This window comes from Apium graveolens, chromosome 11 (assembly GCF_009905375.1).
Source record: "Apium graveolens cultivar Ventura chromosome 11, ASM990537v1, whole genome shotgun sequence".
Classification (NCBI taxonomy): domain Eukaryota; kingdom Viridiplantae; phylum Streptophyta; class Magnoliopsida; order Apiales; family Apiaceae; genus Apium; species Apium graveolens.
In genome coordinates this window covers 176,570,433-176,590,479 of record NC_133657.1, presented here as the reverse complement: position 1 = coordinate 176,590,479, position 20,047 = coordinate 176,570,433, and the positions used below count along the sequence as shown (strand labels likewise).

At 35.6% G+C, this 20,047-nt stretch overlaps 2 protein-coding genes across 3 annotated transcripts; one reads left to right on the top strand and one right to left on the bottom strand.

Annotated features, from left to right (window-relative positions):
• Positions 1-6,626: 6,626 nt before the first annotated feature.
• Positions 6,627-8,243, top strand: LOC141696172 (ammonium transporter 2 member 5-like). The gene is made up of 3 exons (XM_074500353.1): positions 6,627-7,226; positions 7,312-7,597; positions 7,762-8,243. Exons 1-3 carry the CDS (start codon positions 6,627-6,629, stop codon positions 8,241-8,243), a joined length of 1,368 nt encoding a protein of 455 aa, XP_074356454.1.
• Positions 8,244-9,419: 1,176 nt separating this feature from the next.
• On the bottom strand, positions 9,420-14,452 carry LOC141696804 (protein tesmin/TSO1-like CXC 2). Of its 2 annotated transcripts, none has more exons than XM_074500925.1 (11): positions 14,242-14,452; positions 13,333-13,436; positions 12,917-13,238; positions 12,138-12,599; positions 11,959-12,029; positions 11,803-11,871; positions 11,525-11,711; positions 11,353-11,448; positions 11,194-11,260; positions 10,253-10,400; positions 9,420-10,111 (listed from the first exon to the last, which is right to left on the bottom strand). In XM_074500925.1, exons 1-11 carry the CDS (start codon positions 14,305-14,307, stop codon positions 9,502-9,504), a joined length of 2,202 nt encoding a protein of 733 aa, XP_074357026.1. In that variant the 5' UTR covers positions 14,308-14,452; the 3' UTR covers positions 9,420-9,501. The 2 variants fall into 2 exon arrangements, with proteins under 2 accessions (XP_074357026.1, XP_074357027.1); XM_074500926.1 differs by having other exon boundaries at positions 9,420-10,108; positions 14,242-14,450.
• Positions 14,453-20,047: the final 5,595 nt, after the last annotated feature.

Genomic DNA, 20,047 nt, shown 5'->3' with positions numbered 1-20,047 from the left:
GCTGCAACATTGCAATTCTCGAGCTGTTTGGTAAAGAAAAGCACGTAACAGATTATCAGAGATTACACAAATGCATGTTCAGTTACAGACACTTAGAGTTGGATAAACTAATTGTTGGAAAATATGGGTATAAGTCTCACATTGGTAAGTCATATTTTTGAGCATTATGACTAAAAGATGTGTGAGATATGATGATATCCTCTTAATAATGGAAATTATTATTTTCCATTAGAATTTGACTCAAATATTATGGCATAAATTAATTTGATTTTGTTTCAGATTAATTGATATGGTGTATGTCTTGATATATTTAATCTGATTCTGTTTCAGATTATTTATGGAAAAGAGTAGCGCACAAGTCTATCTACACCTATATAAACACCTCTAAGGCGTTAGGGTTAGACACACCAAAAAAAAACATATTCGCCTCTAAACACAAATCTCTCTCTCTCGGTGATAGTTTCGTGCCCGTTCAAACTCGCTGAAGGTGCTCGTTATCCATAACGCCGCCGCTACCTCGTTTTATCCTGGGAGGCTATCGACTCGCATATACGGTGAGAGGCGAAATAGCTTTAAGGAGACAGTTTCAACTGGACTCGAGGATCTCTCTTCTGTTTATATCTTTTCTTCCTCCGTTTGATTTCGTTTACTCACGCACACACTTGTTTGATTATTTGTATTAATCGCAGATTGTTTTCACAATCTTAAAGCTAATTATTTTATATACATCTGTGACTGATACATCTGTATCTGCTTGTTTTGTTGAGTAACAGATCGATGGAGAACCAAACTGTGAACGATTCGATGAACATGACGGCTGATCCCAACGCACAGATCACTGGATCTGATGGGGTTCACCAGCAGCCGATTAACCCTAATGCACGGATCGTACGATCTGATGGTGGTCAAACGCCTGTTGGACATGTGCCTTCGGGACATGTGCCTGTGGGACACACTATCATTGGACAATTTAGTGTTCCTCTTGGACATATATCGGCAGGATTCACTCCTCCGATCATACCTGCGGTGCCTACTGGTGTGCATACACCTGTAGTACAGACGCACGTACCATCTGTTCCACCCGTGGTGCCTGCTGCACCTGTTATGTCAACTGTGCCTGCTGCACATGCTGAAAAACCAGAGAAGTTCAACGGAACGAACTTCAAATGTTGGCAACAAAAGATGCACTTTTATCTGACCACGTTGCATATGGATCGCTTCCTTAAGGAAGAACCACCGTTGCTCACTGCTGAGAGTAACATGCAGACTGTGTATGCTGCTGATGCTTGGAAGCACTCCGACTACATCTGTCGGAACTCGTTGTATAACGTATACAGCGCGAAGCCAACAGCTAAGGTCTTATGGGAGTCACTTGACCATAAGTATAAAACCGAGGACGCTGGGGCAAAGAAGTGGATTGTTGGCCGCTTTCTTGATTATAAGATGGCAGACTCTAAGACTGTGGTCAGTCAGGTGCAGGAACTGCAGGTGATCATTCATGACATTCATGCTGAGGGAATGGTCATAAGTGAGTCTTTCCAAGTTGCTGCTGTTATTGAAAATCTTCCACCTGGATGGAAAGATTTCAAGAACTACCTTAAGCACAAGCGAAAGAAGATGTCTATGGAGGATCTTATTGTTAGACTTCATATTGAAGAAGACAACAGAGGGTCCGAGAAGAAAGTTAACGTTGCCACTGAGAAGGCAAACATGGTGGAGCATGCTCAAAGCTCCAAGCCCAAGAAGGCTAATTCTGGTAAAGGGGCAAAGCTGGCACCCAAGGGAGGGATTTCGAAGTCGAAATTTCAAGGGAAGTGCTACAACTGTGATAAAGTTGGTCATAGGTCTTCTGACTGCAAGAAGCCCAAGAAGCCCAACAAGAAGAAAGAAGCAAACATGGTAGAGAATATCTCCAAGGAGATGAGTGACATAGACCTCTGTGCTACGGTCTCTGAAGTGAACCTGGTCGGTTCTAATCCACGTGAATGGTGGATTGATACTGGTGCTACTAGGCATGTTTGCTCAGACAAGGCGGTTTTCTCTAGCCTCAAAGCTTCCGATGCTGGTGAGAAGCTCTACATGGGGAATTCAGCAACTTCTACCATTGAGGGTGAAGGCACGGTGATCCTGAAGATGACCTCTGGGAAGAATCTGACTTTGAAGAATGTACTTTATGTGCCTGATATTCGCAAGAACCTTGTGTCTGGTTCTCTGTTGAATAAGCATGGATTTCGCATTGTAATAGAGTCAGATAAAGTTATTTTGTCTAAGAGTGGTATGTTTGTAGGCAAGGGTTATTTAACTGATGGGCTTTTTAAGCTCAATGTAATGTCCGTTAAGGACGATAATGAAATGAAGAATTCTTCTGCTTACTTGCTTGAGTCTCCTAATTTATGGCATGCTAGATTAGGACATGTAAATTATGACACTTTACGACGTTTAAGTGCAAAAGAATACATACCTAAACTTACTATCGATCCAAAAAATAAGTGTGAGACTTGTGTTGAGGCAAAATTAACGAGATCATCATTTAAACGTGTGGAAAGGAACACCAAAGTGCTAGACCTAATACATAGCGACATATATGATTTAAAATTCGCTCCAACAAGAGGAGGAAACAAGTATTTTATTACATTCATTGATGATTGTACAAAATACTGCTATGTATATTTGTTGAAAAGCAAAGACGAAGCTATAGATAAATTTAAAATCTATAAGGAAGAAGTTGAGACACAACAAACTGAGAAAATCAAAACGATACGAAGTGATCGTGGAGGTGAATATGTTGAACCGTTTGGGGAATTCTGTTCACAACATGGTATAATCCATGAGGTCACTGCACCATACTCCCCTCAGTCAAATGGTGTGGCTGAAAGGAAGAATCGCACTCTGAAAGAGATGATGAATGCGATGTTGTTAAGCTCTGGGCTCCCACAATCGATGTGAGGAGAAGCCATCTTAAGCGCAAATAATATTTTAAATATTATGATGCGCAAGAATAAGGATGTAAGTCCTTATGAAATGTGGAAGAAAAAGAAACCAAGTTACCAACACCTGAAAGTGTGGGGGTGCCTTGCAAAGGTACTGATCCCTACACCGAAGAAGGTGAAGATAGGTCCTAAGACTGTGGATTGTGTCTTTATCGGATATCCTCCACACAGCACTGCATATCGGTTTCTTGTTCATGAATCCAAGATTCCTGATATTCAAAAGAATACCATTATGGAATCAAGGAATGTCTCATTTTTTGAGACGATGTTTCCCTGTAATCCAGGAAACCAACAACCTACGACGTCTAAACGATCTCATGAGTCTGTAGATGACGATAATGAGAGTGACGAAAGTGAAGACGAAAATGTGGGGGTAGTGAGAAGGAGCAAAAGACAACGAACGGAGAAATCCTATGGGTCTGATTTTATGACCTATTTGCTCGAAGAAGGTGACCCAAAAACTTATAAGGAGGCGGTTACCTCACCTGATGGGCCTATGTGGAAAGAGGCCATCAAGAATGAAGTTGATTCAATTATGCAAAATCATACTTGGGAATTAGTGGACTTGCCAACTGGTTGCAAACCATTAGGTAGCAAGTGGGTTTTCAAGAAGAAGTTGAAAACTGATGGCACTATTGATAAGTATAAGGCCAGACTTGTAATTAAAGGATACAAGCAACAAAAAGGCCTTGATTACTTTGATACATATTCTCCTGTAATGAGAATAACGTCCATAAGGATGATGTTTGCTATTGCTGTAATGCGTAATCTAACTGTACATCAAATGGATGTGAAAACAGCTTTCCTAAATGGAGACATAGATGAAGAAATCTATATGGAACAACCTGAAGGGTTTGTTGTCCCAGGACAAGAAAGGAAAGTGTGTAGATTGGTGAAATCATTGTATGGTTTGAAACAAGCGCCTATGAAATGGCATGAAAAATTTGATGAGGTCGTGCTGGCCAATGGTTTCAAAATCAATGAATGTGATAGTTGTGCCTATTACAAGGATAACGAGAACAGCTATGTCAAGGAGAATGACAATGGCTATGTCATGATGACACTATATGTAGATGATCTACTTATTGCTGGAAGCAATGATAAAGTTATCAAATCTACAAAGGACATGTTGAAATCAAGGTTCGACATGAAAGATATGGGACTAGCAAATGTAATTCTGGGAATTCAAATTTCTAGAACATCAGAGGGTCTCGCATTAAGTCAACCACATTATGTTGACAAGATCCTTGAGAAGTTTCTTAAGGATGACTTTGAGAAAGCTAGGACACCTGTGGATATGACTTTGCACCTATCCAAGAACAAAGGTGTAGCTGTTTCCCAATTGGAATACTCGAGGATAATTGGTAGTCTGATGTACCTCATGAGTTGTACAAGACCAGACATTGCATACTCAATTAGCAAGTTGAGTAGGTTTACGAGTAATCCGGGAGCTGATCACTGGAAAGCGATTATAAGGGTACTAAGGTACTTGAGGGGAACTCGAGACTATGGACTGCACTATGGCAGATACCCAACAGTATTAGAAGGATATATTGACGCAAATTGGATATCTAGCAAGAAAGCACTTAAGTCTACGAGTGGCTATGTGTTTACATTAGCTGGAGCGACAATATCATGGAAATCCTCAAAACAAATGGTGATAACTCATTCCACGATGGAAGCTGAGTTTGTGGCACTAGATAAATGCGCCGAAGAGGCTGAATATCTACGTCAGTTTCTGGAGGATATTCCAAGATGGCCAAAGCCTGTAACTGCAATAGGGATTCACTGTGATAGTCAAACCGCTATTGGCAGAGCACAGAGCACGATGTATAATGGAAAGTCTCGTCATATACGACGACGACACAGTTCCATTAGACAATTGATCTCAACCGGAATTATCACTATTGACTATATACCGTCAAAGGATAATATCGCGGATCCACTAACCAAAGGGTTATCAAGAGAAGTGGTTGAGAAATCATCGAGAGGGATGGGCCTTAAGCCTATTGCTTAACGGCATCATGGTGGACACCCAACCATTGCTGACTGGAGATCCCAAGAACTTGGTTCAATGGGACAACTAAATCATGATGACCAAATCACTGTGGGGTTAACCCCTGGCCTGTTCCTATGATGAGGAAACAGTGAGACCCGTAAGGTACGAGGTTAAGCTTTGAGCCTTTAATGATCTTTGATGAATACATGGAGCTCAGGAGTGAACGCATGGAATTCAGTTGAGTAAACGCGGGTTACTCTATAAGATAAAGATCACCTATGTGGGAGAGAAGTGGGGCCGCTTCAAAGGAGAATTGCGAGGCACAATTCTTTAGAAACTTCTACAGAACCAGGACGATGTTCCATGGCCAAAATGGACATACTCATGAGAGCTGAACGAGTCAGAAACGTTATAGTGATAAGTATATCATCGTTTACATAAACGGCCGAACAGTTCAAGGACAAGCACGTCTACTGTCTACCAGTAAAGTCGGTATGCTTACTCGAGCGAAGGTTCAAGGAGCATTCTCTACCTATCGTATGCTATATCTGATCGAAGAAACTATCACCAAGTCAAACTCCGTGTCTGTCTGTCTGTCTGTCTGGTGTGTGCTACTAAGATCACCAATCTCACCCATGTGGGGGATTGTTGGAAAATATGGGTATAAGTCTCATATTGGTAAGTCATATTTTTGAGCATTATGACTAAAAGATGTGTGAGATATGATGATATTCTCTTAATAATGGAAATTATTATTTTCCATTAGAATTTGGCTCAAATATTATGGCATAAATTAATTTGATTTTGTTTCAGATTAATTAATATGGTGTATGTCTTGATATATTTAATCTGATTCTGTTTCAGATTATTTATGGAAAAGAGTAGCGCACAAGTCTATCTACACCTATATAAACACCTCTAAGGCGTTAGGGTTAGACACACCAAAAAAAAACATATTCGCCTCTAAACACAAATCTCTCTCTCGGTGATAGTTTCGTGCCCGTTCAAGCTCGCTGAAGGTGCTCGTTATCCGTAACGCCGCCGCTACCTCGTTTTATCCTGGGAGGCTATCGACTCGCACATACGGTGAGAGGCGAAATAGCTTTAAGGAGACAGTTTCAACTTGACTCGAGGATCTCTCTTCTGTTTATATCTTTTCTTCCTCCGTTTGATTTCGTTTACTCACGCACACACTTGTTTGATTATTTGTATTAATCGCAGATTGTTTTCACTCTAATTTGCATCACCCACATTTCATGTAATGAAGACATGACAATACACTAAACATTATTTTATTTTATATTTGGAAACAAAAGAGATTGAGAAACAGAGGAAAAACCAAAGATAGCAACTGGTACTGATTCCTATGATTAAGATTCTTTCATATAATTCTATTAAACAAGTTGAGCACATTGAAAATGTCCCTTGATCTGTCAAAATGTTGTTAGTCTCGCCAAAACCTTTTAACTATACTGGTTACACAACTATGTACAAGATTATGACAATATAGTAATGTTTGCATAGTTTAGAACTCAGTGCAAGAAAGCATCTCAACAATATGAACAGTCCCTATATAAGCTTGCCATTGTTGTCTCAGATTATGCAAATGCACCATCTCTAACACACAATCACCCAATATGGCTAACTATTCATCATTACCCTCAAACTTGTTGCCTAATGAATCGAATCCGGATTGGATGAACAAAGCTGATAATGCATGGCAACTTGTTGCAGCAACTATGGTTGGTTTACAGAGCGTCCCCGGGCTTATAATTCTCTACGGAGGAGCTGTCAAGAAGAAATGGGCTGTGAATTCGGCTTTTATGGCACTATATGCATTTGCAAGTGTTCTTGTCTGTTGGGTGTGCTGGGGATATACACTTTCTTTTGGGAAAAAATTTATTCCAATATGGGGAAAAATTGATGTTGCATTAGAACAGGAGTATCTTATGGAACAAGCATTTTCGGGGGCCTTTCCTAATTCGACAATGGTGTTTTTCCAGTTTGTTTTTGCTGCGATTACGGTGATTCTGATAGCTGGGGCTTTGTTGGGGCGCATGAATTTCTACGCTTGGATGTTGTTTGTGCCATTGTGGCTAACGTTTTCGTATACGTTTGTAGCCTTTTCAATTTGGTCACTTGAAGGTTGGTTAGCAGTTAAAGGCATTATTGACTACTCAGGTGGATATGTCATTCATTTGTCTTCTGGAGTTGCTGGTTTCACAGCCGCATATTGGGTGGGTATCAAATAGCGTAAATCATATATGGTATGTAAATAGAAAGTTGCAAAGTAGTGATGATTCGGACTATGAATATGTGCAGGTCGGTCCTAGATTAACCAAAGACAGGGAAAGATTTCCTCCAAACAACATAATACTAATGTTGGCAGGGGCAGGCCTTCTGTGGATGGGGTGGACTGGTTTTAATGGTGGTGACCCCTATAGCGTGAGCGTGGATGCTTCTTTGGCTGTTCTGAACACTCATATTTGTGCTGCAACGAGTTTGTTGACTTGGGTGTTTTTGGATATCGTCGTCTTCCGGAAAGCTTCTGTAATTGGCGCTGTTCAAGGCATGATCACTGGTTTAGTTTGCATCACTCCTGCAGCTGGTATATACAACTACTACTTTTTATAAATTTTCCTTTTTGAAGCTGTTAGACTTCGAGAAAAAAGACTTTTTGGTTAAATTTACATATTTGATCATTAACATAAAACTGAAGGTCTCAAGTTCCTATTATCAAGTAATAATTTTCTTGGGATTTGGATAATATAGGTGTTGTGGAAGGATGGGCTGCAATAGTCATGGGAATTTGCTCAGGCTCAATCCCCTGGTTCACGATGATGGTAGTGCACAAACGATCAGAGCTTCTACAGAAAGTCGATGACACCATGGCTGTGTTTCACACACATGCCGTCGCTGGCTGCCTTGGTGGAATTCTCACCGGTCTCTTTGCAAAACCTTCCTTATGCAACTTGTTCTACGCAAAATATGCCCATTATGTAGGCTTTTTCTATGGTTTTAGTGAAGGAAGGGTTCATGCAGGATTTCGACAAATAGGAATCCAGCTTCTCGGTATTGTTTTTGTTGTGGGTGTGAATGTTTTTGTTACAAGTTTGGTTTGTCTTGTTGTTCAACTCTTTTTCCCGCTGAGAATGTCCGATGAAGATATGGAGATCGGAGACAATGCTACTCATGGAGAAGAAGCTTATGCTATATGGGGAGATGGTGACAAGGATGCACTTAACTCGTACTAAAAAAATTATTTTCGCACTGAACTAAAATGTACTATAAAATGGAGAAGAGGCTTATGCTATATGTTGAGATGTTATGAAGCTGAATCTCATCTGAGTTTTAATTTCTTGGCTTGTTTTTATATCTATTGAAGCTGGCTAGAGTTCTATTCCAATGTTTAAAAGAAAGTAGGAAGCTTGTGATGTAAAACTCCAATTAAACTCAATATAATACTGCATTGCAATAAGCTAGTCTTCTTCGAGATTCAACATCATCAGGAAGCTTTCTGAGAACAGCATTTAATTATTCTCACAGATCACATCTCTAAACCTTATCATCTCATATAGATTTGTTACTGTAGGCATACAAGATTTTATAAGTTGTTTAGGAACATGTATAGACCTATATAATTACTTGGCTCGATAAGGCATAGTAAAAGAGAAACAAATTTAGTAAATTGATTGGGAGCACATACATACAGGAAGAACAAAATCATATGCTCCCAGAGGTGGCAGTTGTCTGCAACGAAGCTATTCACGCCTCAGGGTCCTCATATCTTGGAGAGTCCGAAAAATTCTTGTTATGTCTTGGATAAAGGAAAACTACGAGAGTGACATCTCGAAATGTTGTAATGAACAACCTCTGTCTTATATTCATGCTTTTCCAAAACAAATCTTCAACTCTTTGACAGAGTATGTATTCTTCTATTAACTGTAATGAGATGAACAATGTGACCATAATCTTTTTTCAATTTTTGAGCATCAGGACTCAGGTTATGTTTTTACTTGAAGGCGTCAACCATACTCAATTAGTTATACACAAATATGATGAAGTTAGAAATACCTTTTTTAACATCTCTAAGCTAACGTTTCCTTGTTTCCATACTGAAACCCTAATATTAGAACAAGGCTCATTCCGAGTAACACACAGATATGCTTGGAGGTGGTGTTACAACTGTGTTTACAATTGAATTGTATATTTTTAATCATAGATCAGGCACTTAAATACTTAAAACCCTTGTAAATATTCGACAACCAATACCTGGAACTGTGGAACATAATCCAGTTAAGTAAGGTAATAACTAATCGGAACATGCTGAAGCTAATTCATATCAATTAATAAATCCTTAAAGCAACTGATGGCGAATTATTCAGTGAGCAAAAAATCAAAAATTATATATATTAAAAACGAAGCACGTCTAAAGGAGAAAAGGAATTAATTTATTTGTTCATTCATAAAAGAAATTTTGCAAGGTCACCTTGTAGGCTTGTACCATATCTGTCATTTGCTATTATTTGAATTTAAATCAGGTTCACTTGGACCACTAGTGCTTTTGACATTAGTGCATGGGGCCACTGGTGGGAAAGCTGGAACAGCCTTCAATGTAAACTTGCGGCCACCTCCAAGTCCTGTCATGGAAGAGCAGCGATCATGCGGGGAAGAAACTCTTTTCTTATTCGGAGATCTTACTTTTCCTTCAGAAAATGAGATAGGATGTTCCTTGAGTATCTCTGGCATGTCATCATCTTCTGAAATGTTGTAGCACCTGCTGTTAGAATCAAGATCCATCAGAAGTTTGTTTTGCCCAGATGGAAAAACTGATATCATTGATGTACTACATAACGGAGAGCTTAGTGCTGAAAAAGAGCCACTTTCAGGAGACGACTGGCAACTTGTCAGGACCTTTGTCATTTTGCCACGGTGTGGTAAGAAATCATCCACCATTTTTGAGTTGCAGTTATACAATTGCATTTCTGAAGATACTAAATTTGGAATAGTTTGACAAATTGAGGGCTTCTTATGGGTTGCAGATAGAGCAATATCAGCTTCTGGTGACTGCCCACATCTTGTGTAAGGAAAATGAGTATGTAATGCATCCTTCCCCAGACTACTTGTGAAACACAAGGCAAATGACAGAGAGTTACTTGATTATGCAATTTATTAAACAAAGTCAAGTTTTAATAAAAAAGCAAGAAATAAATGAGGGAAGAAAAGAGAGTGAAAGGATCAAAAATCAGATTGATGAACTTACTCTGAGTACTGGAGTAATGGTGTGAAAGGAGTCATATTGTGAGGAATGCTGAGCTTAGAACACAAAGTATCCAACTCCTGATCAAATGATATCTCCGGTATATCATTAGTGGCTTCTGGGATGGCATGATGTTGACTCACGTCATATTCTGAGGAAAACAAATTATTTGTTACATTTGACATTTTAGATTTTAGTCCCTTGTCGAGGCAATAAAAAATATAGACATCCTCTTGCTAATTAAAGAAGATCTAAAAAAGGCAGCCATTTTAAGTAAAAAATATATAAACTGTTGACTGAATTTGATCAAGTCCGACAAAAATGCTCTTGAGTTTTGGCTTTGCAATATATTAAATAATTGTTGGCAACTATAGCCCTAAATTCTTGACCAAATCGAAAAAATGTTTTAACCTAACTCCAGGCATCAGTGTGATAAAGAGTCATACATATACTTTTGAGCCAATCTAATAATCGAATAACAATTGATGCCATAAAATTAGGGGATCGGCCCATCCAAATTGGGAAATTTCTATAGCCTCTTCATATTTAGTATTTAAAAGTTGTTTGGAACTAGCAGTACATTCAATAACCAAACAAAATAATTTTTTATCATTGGAAAACTTGATTGAATTCGAAACATTCCTGCACTCAAGCTAAGGTGATGTTAAAATCCTCTTAGTAAGAGTCAGTCATAATTTAAATTTTAACAATTTAATATACATTCAGTTTGGTGATCGGTAAACTGTGACATCAATAGTAGTTACAGTATGACCGTCTGTTTAGACAAGTAGCATTCTTAAATTATCGATATGACCGTCTTTTAGACAAGTAGCATTCTTAAATTATCGATATCACTGACAAAAGGTGATAGTGTCTCATGGAATCAGTTTAAGGATGCAACCGAAGCAAAACAATATACATGTAATATATAGCATGTAGGGTACCTTCTTTCTTTCCGTAGACATTTTGACACCCATCACACCGACATCCATCAGAGCATCCTACGTTTGACTTTTGACACGAAGTAGTAGAATTTCAGACAATGGATATCAATCATATAAATACATAAAAGAATATATAACTTTTTTAGTTAGAAGACTAACCTGATAGCACTCACAGTACCTTTTCAGGCACCTCGACTTTTTGCAATTGCACCCTCTTTTATGCCTCACAGAGAAAGGTGTTGCCTTGTTAATGTCCTGCAGAAATCTCTCATTAGCAACTGTGGCTAATTACAAACATATTCATCGAAATCAAGCATACAGGGTACCATACCTGAATATTACTTGCAGGAGACTCACCCGCATGCTGAAATGTCTTGGGTACAAATGCAAGCGGATTGCGGGACACGATTTTTTTCCTAGTGTCAAGAACAGTATCCTCATATTCAGGGCTGTTAAAGCACCCTTGGCAAGAACAAGTTTCACCGCAGTAGTATCCAGCAGCAAAACAATCACAGTAGCTACAAGGAGCAAATTGGTTGGGTGTGTAAAGATAATACATCTAATAAGGTATATAAAGTTGATAATAAATAAATTAGCCAAATCACATACAGTTTCAAACATTTCGTCTTCTTGCAATTGCAGCGTTTGCAACCATCTCCTTCACCCATTGACCTTTTCCTGAAAAATTAATGTTACAAAATTATAAAGTGGGGAGAATATATATGTGCATAACTATTAACCACAAAGAATATCATGCAGTCTTGCCTCTTCTTTTGTGGACTCAATTTAGCATATTCCCTTCTACCACAAGATATAGAATGCTGCTCAGTTGGCTTCTGCAAAAGCACAAAATTAAACATAGGTTTAGTACAGCGAGAACACAGATTTCTAGAGGTTCCTACAGCAGAAGCACAATTTTCCCGTTCCATTTTTTCGGTTCTTACCAATGAACCGTCAATTGCTTTTGACGAAGTTGAAGAATTCTTTGTATTCTCTGTTGAATGAGAATCTGTGGTGCACAATGACATTTTGCCTTGTACAGTCATGAAATTCCCTTCAGCTGATTTCACACTTGCACCACAATCCATTGGTAAAGAATTAAGTATGCTATTTAAGTGCAGACCAATTCCTGATGGCTTGGGAACTGCTATACTTGACCTCCCAAATATTGGGGCGTGGAACATGGATGATGTTGCTTTGCTAATGTTCTCCAGTTCAACGCTGTTGGGAGGTGCATCTATGGGTGTACAAGATGATCCTAGAACCTGTGATTCATTGGCAAATGACCTTGAAAAAGTTGCAGCATTTAACTGATATACAGAACCACAAATTTCGTCAACAGATTCCTGTTGGATCTCATCATATTGAAGACAGTGTGTAGGCACATCAGGCATCGGTTGACTGACCTACATTTAGCATAGCACATAATTTACAATAAAGAAGGGTTACATTTTTAAATTACTACTCGTTAAATCTATAGTTTAGTATCGGCACTCAGCAGTTGATAGTTTTGGCATGTATGCAGCTGAGAATTCTATGCAGATACTTGGAGCTGCCGAGTGGTAGAACAAAATTCAACTGTTTGCCAAACTAGTACATTCTGAAACTTTTGTATAATTGTATTTCCATGACCAAGATATCTATAACCATTTTTCTTGATTAAGAAATTAATAGTTACATTCTCATATACTTTAATCACATGAAAGCAATATTTTTAACATACCTCGGTCCTTACATGGCCATTATTTTGTTCACCATATAAAGAATTGTAGTTGATACATTCTGCAAAGTCATTGGAAGAGGGAGTAGCAGTACCAGATTGCTTCAGACTTGAATCATCATCAGAAATCACCTTGAAGAGATATTTCAAGTACTTTTCAGGGGATTCAGAGCCAATGCCACCTTCTCCATCTGCAGAATTGTTACTACTCTGACCTACGTTGTGAGAGTTCACTGGGTTGCTCAAGTCGGTCTTTAATTTTCCAGGTGTACATATAACTGGAGCAATATCATCATTTTTGTCACCATTCGGCTTGGAATATTCCCTGGATGAATGATGGTAAGGCCTATAAATTTTTGAAACATATAATCATGCAAAGTTCTAAAATTGATACTAAAATATAAATTCAACAACCGAACCTCTGAAGTGAACTTGATTGAATTTTTGGATTGATTCTTGGTGATGTGAATACTTGGGGAGAATATTCAAGTTCAGGAAAGCTTTGTTCCACTGTCTTGAAAGGCTTTACAAGAAAAGGATCATTATCGCAATTATGCAGAACCAAATTCACAATTCTAAGTTCTATTAACCATGCTTATATCGACCATCAAAACAATGAAAAGTGCAGACTATGAAAACAAAACACACTTGAATCAGTTTGAAAATATTTCCTTCTTTTTATGATTTTGTAGCAAACCAACACTCGTATCAGCATAATTAGTTAAACAGACAATTTAAAGTGTGATATAGTAACCAATTCCGCAGAATTATTCCCATATAATGCATAATCGATTATTTGTGTCAAAGATCTCGTAAACATCTCATATCTAACTAATTAATTATAAGCAGGGTAAGAAGTGAAACAAAAAAACCTAAACCTATAAGCAATTAACAACAAATCACTTGAAGCCGCAAACAATACAACAAAAACAAACACAGATACCTTACATTGTCATTCAAAACCTGATTCCGTAAATTATTAATACATCAAACACTAACAAATCCCCAATTCGGCATAAAATTAAATAAACAATCACAAACAAGGCAATTCAATCAACAAACACTAAACACGGTAAATTGGCAACACATATAGTTGCATAACCAAGGAAGGCTAGTGTTAGCTCCAATCTCTCCGCTCACATTCGAAAATCAATTAAACAAAAAAAAACCGATACTAGTTTAGGAAAACAGTAATATAATTTTATATGCAAAAGTCAGTACTGATAAAATCCCGAAATTCTGGTTCTGTCAGTGCACACGTACGAATACATAAACAAAACTCGAATAATCGAAATGTAACATCGAAAATAAAGAATTAGTAATCGTACACGAATCGGAGAAGAATCGGATGAATTAGGAGCAATCATATCAAGATTTGTTTCAAATGAATCCATTTATCAAACAGTTATTAAACCCCCAATTACACACGCTCTATGTATGTATCTGTGTATATGTATCTATATGTTTCTCAATTCAGGAATCCAAAACCCTAGAGATTACGATGAGAAACGAGATTGTTGAGATGTTTATTTATACATTATCTACCAGATTTTCACCGAGGTATAAATTATTTTTTTACCAGATAAAAAATGTGATTGGATTTTACGGTAAATGTTTTGGTTGTTAGCAGTAGAAAACAGTAAATTTTGTAAAATATAAAGGCGCGGTTTTGAATTAAATTCACGGCGGGAATGTTAAAGTTGCAAAGGTGGGCTTTTTATGGGCCGGCCCAAAATTTAAGACTGCTGTTTGACTTTTAAGTTTTGAAGCTGACTTGCATAAACCGTAAAGAATTTGGGATATGTTTATTGACATTATTCTTCCGATGGATAAATAAATACTATCAGTGTTTTTATTTTAAAAAGTATATTTGCAGGAATATGTGAATTTAAAAAAATAATAATAAGAAATTAATTCTCTTCAAGTGTTTAGGATTTCAATTTGGGGGTACTCACACTAGATTTTCTATTTTTTGGATTTCAAAGATCCAGCTATATGTTATTAGGATTATTTTATTTAAATTCTTTGAGATTCAATAAAGAAATTTATTCATTTATAAAATTATTTTTTATTTAATAACGATATCCTTAAATCCAACAAATAAAGATTTTTTTTAATCAAAACTTAATATTACCGATTTTTTTAAAATCTAAAAAGAATTTAAATCTGAGTTTAATATGCCAGTGGACATCAATGTTACCAAACTTTACATCAACCCTACCACCTTTACATAAAATTAATTTTTCTTTATGTTCATAATTAAAATAAATTTATTATAATATAATAAAATGGGAATTTAATAAATTCTTATTATTGGCTATTAAGACTTAGGAGACCCATTTAATATCCTTTGGCAAAAGAAAATTTTCAAAAACATTATCTTTTCTTACTTAAAATAAAACATTTCCTTTTCAAATAGTAAGCTTTGGGCTGTTCAAGAACCAAGTCGAGCCGGGTTTTCTTATCAATAAAAAATGTGTTCGAGCTTGAACTCGTTAACTAACGAGCCGAGCACGAGCTTCTTCGCGAACATAAAGGAGTCGAGCCGAGTCAAAAAAAAATTCAAGTCAACCGCTATTTGACTGTGAAAATAACTTATCTTATAATATTTTTTTTTAATTTTGATTGTATCACTAAAATATATATATCTTGACATTCATACGGTTGGATCGATAAAAAATATTTTTAAAAAAATCGAAACACCAATTCATGACTAAACACTAGTTAGCGGTAATAGTCAAATTAATGTTTGATTGTTAAAATAACAAACTAAATAAAATTATTTTGATTTGAAACTTTAGTTATATCATTAAAATATATTTATTTTGACATCCATACGCTTGGATCAATTAACAATAATTTTAAATAAGTCGAGACACTAATACAGGACTAAACATCGGTTACTAGTCCTTGTGAAACTAATGTTTGAATGTTAAAAAAAAATCAAATAAAATTATTTTGATATGTAACTTTGGTTATATCAATAATATATATATATATATATTATATATATTATGACATCCATACGGTTGGATCGATATAAAGTATTTTTAAAATAATAAAAACAACAAATCAACACTAAACACTAGTTAGTAGTAATAGTTAAATTAATACTTGACTGTTAAAATAACAAATCAAATAAAATTATCTTGATTTGAAACTTTGATTATATCATTAAAAGATATTTATTTTAACATCCATATGGTTGGATCAATTAGAAATAATTTTAAATAAGTCGAGACACCAATACAGGACTAAACACTAGTTACTGTTACTAGTCAAACTAATGTTTGACTATTATATGAAACTTTGGTTATATCAATAAAATATATATTTTATGACATCCATACGGTTGTATCGATATAAAATATTTTTAAAATAATCGATACAACAAATCAGGATTAAACACTATTTAGCGTTAATAGTCAAACCAATGCTTGACTGTTAAAATAACAAAACAAATAAAATTATCTTGATTTGAAACTTTGATTATATCATTAAAATATATTTACTTTGACATCCATACGATTCGATCAATTAGAAATATTTTTAAATAAGTCGAGACGCCAATACATGACTAAACACTAGATATAGTACTAGTCAAACTAACTAATATTTGACTGTTAAAATAGTAAATCAAATAAAATTATTTTTATCTGGAAAAAAAACAATGGCCCTTTTTATGTTTATCTAACATTTATTAATTTATCAATAATTCACTTAACTTACAAAAGTGTGCAGCCTTTGTGGAAAACAAACTAAAGTTTTTTTATCGTAGGGAACCCGCAACCGCTATCATTTGGGTGCGCACTGGGTAAACCCCACGGATTTAAACAATAGTCTGCAAATCACGTGAACCAAACTAAACCGCATTTAAGCGACATACTCTGGTTAGCGAGGCATATTCATAAATGTGGGATTCGAACTTGTGACCAAGAAGATAGTTATCCCCTCTTTAACCAACTGAGCCGACTCTTGTGGGCATGACCCAATTTTTGTTATATTAACATAAGTTATAAAGGCCAAGGAAACTAGCAGGGGTCCATTTAATTCTATAAATTTTTTTATTACTCTCTACGTCCCTTTTTACTTGTTACATTTTTTTTATAAAAGTCAAATTAATTAATTTTTGATCAAATATTAAATATTCGTCTTACATTATTTATAAAAACTGAAAGTTATATATTAAAATAGATTAAATATATTTTTCAACAATGTAAATTTTTTTATTTTGTTCAAATTATAAAATATCAATAAATTTCAGTAAATTTTAATCTTTAATTACACCAAAATCAAATGTGACAACTAAAAAAAGAAAGTCTAATGCGACCACTTATAAAAAGAGAGCGAGGGAGTATTAAGAATATTAAGAATTGAGGAGTATATATCATTACTTCGTATATTGCGTAGGGACGAACTATGTTAATAAATTATACTTAAAGCTAAATATAACATATTTCGTATATAGAGAAGTAATTTTATATTTAAAATAAAATTTAAGAAAAATAATTTTACATATTAAAAATAACAAAAATTGTTGCGGTCTGTAACATGTTCATAACAGTAGTTAAATAAGATATTTACATTATGAAAAACATTGAAGGTGACTGTGTGAGGCACCAAAAGATTTCAATAATTGAATTGGATGACAAATGCTTAAAAGTTCTCAAAATAAGTCTGAAAATGGATCTCAAATATCACGTATCGTGATCTCGTACAAAAACTCAAAATCTCCAGCGTAACGTTATTTTTATATTATACTTTATCAACAAAGGATTAATATAAAGGTCCCTATTAAAGTTTTTAATGGTGTTTAACGGTTCGACTTGTGAGTAAAATTACTTGATACTTCAGTTTATTTTATTTTAACCTCCTAAAATTTGTTGGATAAAAATATATATATATATAATGTTATATTTTGTTATTTGTAATGAATAATTGGAAATGGTATAATGTTCATTTTTCGCACATTATATTAATAATAAAATATAACATAATTGAGTTGAATATTAGATTAGAGATATTTAAAATAAATTAATTTTCTTGTAATTATTATGTTTTTTATTTTTAATTCATGTGGTCAGATAGCCCAACACTAATGGAGTGCCAGTGTATTCATTAAACAACAATGACCAATTTAACCTCATTCAAGCTAACGGTGTTTACTCTAACTAACCGAAGTATGCATTTTACTAGTTTTTCATAACTTTAGCATGCAATTTGCTAGATACCAAACTATAGGTACACAAAGTGCATTAAAGTGAAACTTCAAGTACACAACTTGTAATTTACTCTAATTTTGTAAATCAACAAACTTGATTTGGAAAACCACAAAAGCAAACAAACTAGCACATCATTCAGCATACGTACCCAACCTACCTACTCAAATCGGCAACTTTGCTAGCTAGCCTCCATAAGAGAACCAAATCCAGGTGTGGTGGAGGAGAAGTGTCCAAAGTATAATAGATCAGTTTACTTCTTATACAAGCTCAAAGTTGCTACCTCGCATTCATGTTTACAACTCCAACAAGTATAATCCCAACCTAGGGTCTTCCAATATGAAGCGGAATCAACCCATTATGAGAAATATGTACATGAACAACAAGTCATAAAACTTTTGTCTTTCCAATATTTAGCTCCAAATCCAAGTAAGGTCATTTTGAATAGAGAGACTGCAATTAATGAATCTTCTATATATCACAGTTGAACTGAAAATAATTCATCCATTCGTAAAAGAGATTTTGCATGGCTCACCTTGTACCATGGTCAGTCAAATGATAATTCTAGAATTCAGTGCATGTTACTTGGACTGCTAGTGCTTTGAAAATCAGTGCTTAGGGCATGTGGTGGGGAAGATGCACTAGTATAGAAAAGACCTAAGGCGTCGGTCAAAAAAGGCCTAAGGCGTCAGTTTTTAGCGTAGTAAATGCAGGGGACGCTGTAGGTACATGCCTACAGCGTCGGTTAAATGGTCGACGCAAAAAACTATTTAGCGTCGGTTAGATAACCCACGCAGAAGGCAAGAAAACCGCCGCTATAGGTTTATAAACAGCGTTGGTCAATTAAACAACCGACGCTATAGGTTTACAAACAGTGTCGGTCAATTAAACAACCGATGCTAAATCTTAGACCTGTTGGGTCAGTCTTCTTAAAATGCCGACACTATTGTGCTTATCAATTGCGTCGGTCTTCTTAAAAAGCCGACGCTATTGTGCTTATCAACTGTGTCGGTCTCACTAAAATGCCGACGCTAAAAGTTGTAGAGCAAATGTGTCGGGTCCTAAAATGCCGACGCCTTAGGTCTATAATTGCATTTTTTTTGCCTGATCAATTTTTTTTCCTGATCATTTTTAACCTGTTTACTACACATATTAAAAACAGAGGTACACCCAAAAATTAAAAAAGGTTCACAAATTATATTAAAATAAATTTGGAATTATTCATAATTTTAGTTTACAACCCAATAATTACAAAAATTCATCCAAAACTAATGTTTTCATGACAAACCCCTCACACTAACTCGATTTTTGATGATATCTAGACTCTTTGTAATTGTTCTGCACTCTCTTCTGACCTCACTTAGAATTTCCTAAATAAAAAAAGTGTATCTCCAAGTACCATGCCCTGAAAAAAGAAGTTTATATTAGTACATAAAATCATATATGGAATAAATTATTCGACAAAACATGAATTAATGGCAATATTTATTGTGAACATGAATTAATGACATGTACTGAAAAAAATTACCTGACTATAGACATTCAAGAGTAAAAAATTGAGCCCAAATCTCTCGTATCTCGCTAATTTCCTTTCTACCATAGCTTCTAGAACCAAGACCCTACCAAAAATTTAGCATACTTCAAATATTAGTACTTGATTTTAAAAATTGTAAACCAATATTTATGATGTTTTAGTTTTCTTACCACTTTCCAATTCATGTTGGCATTTTTTTGAGAAAGCGTGACAATGTCATACATGTACCTCATCACAAAAAACCACATTCTGTGCCTCCTTTTTGTTGGGGATACTACACATAAACAAACAAGATTCATAAATAATAACTAAAAAGTGAGGAGCATATAATATAATTGAAATAAACAAACCAAAGTAAGTTATACCTGAACCTCGGTGTGA

Coding starts and splice junctions, on each gene's coding strand:
- LOC141696172 (XM_074500353.1), top strand. CDS start 6,627: ATGGCTAACTATTCATCATTACCCTCAAACTTGTTGCCTAATGAATCG. Junction 7,227..7,311: donor GTTTCACAGCCGCATATTGG/GTGGGTATCAAA, acceptor GAATATGTGCAG/GTCGGTCCTAGATTAACCAA. Junction 7,598..7,761: donor TTGCATCACTCCTGCAGCTG/GTATATACAACT, acceptor TGGATAATATAG/GTGTTGTGGAAGGATGGGCT.
- LOC141696804 (XM_074500925.1), bottom strand. CDS start 14,307: ATGGATTCATTTGAAACAAATCTTGATATGATTGCTCCTAATTCATCC. Junction 12,030..12,137: donor AAGCAATTGACGGTTCATTG/GTAAGAACCGAA, acceptor GTGCTTTTGCAG/AAGCCAACTGAGCAGCATTC. Junction 10,401..11,193: donor TGTCTACGGAAAGAAAGAAG/GTACCCTACATG, acceptor TGTTTTCCTCAG/AATATGACGTGAGTCAACAT.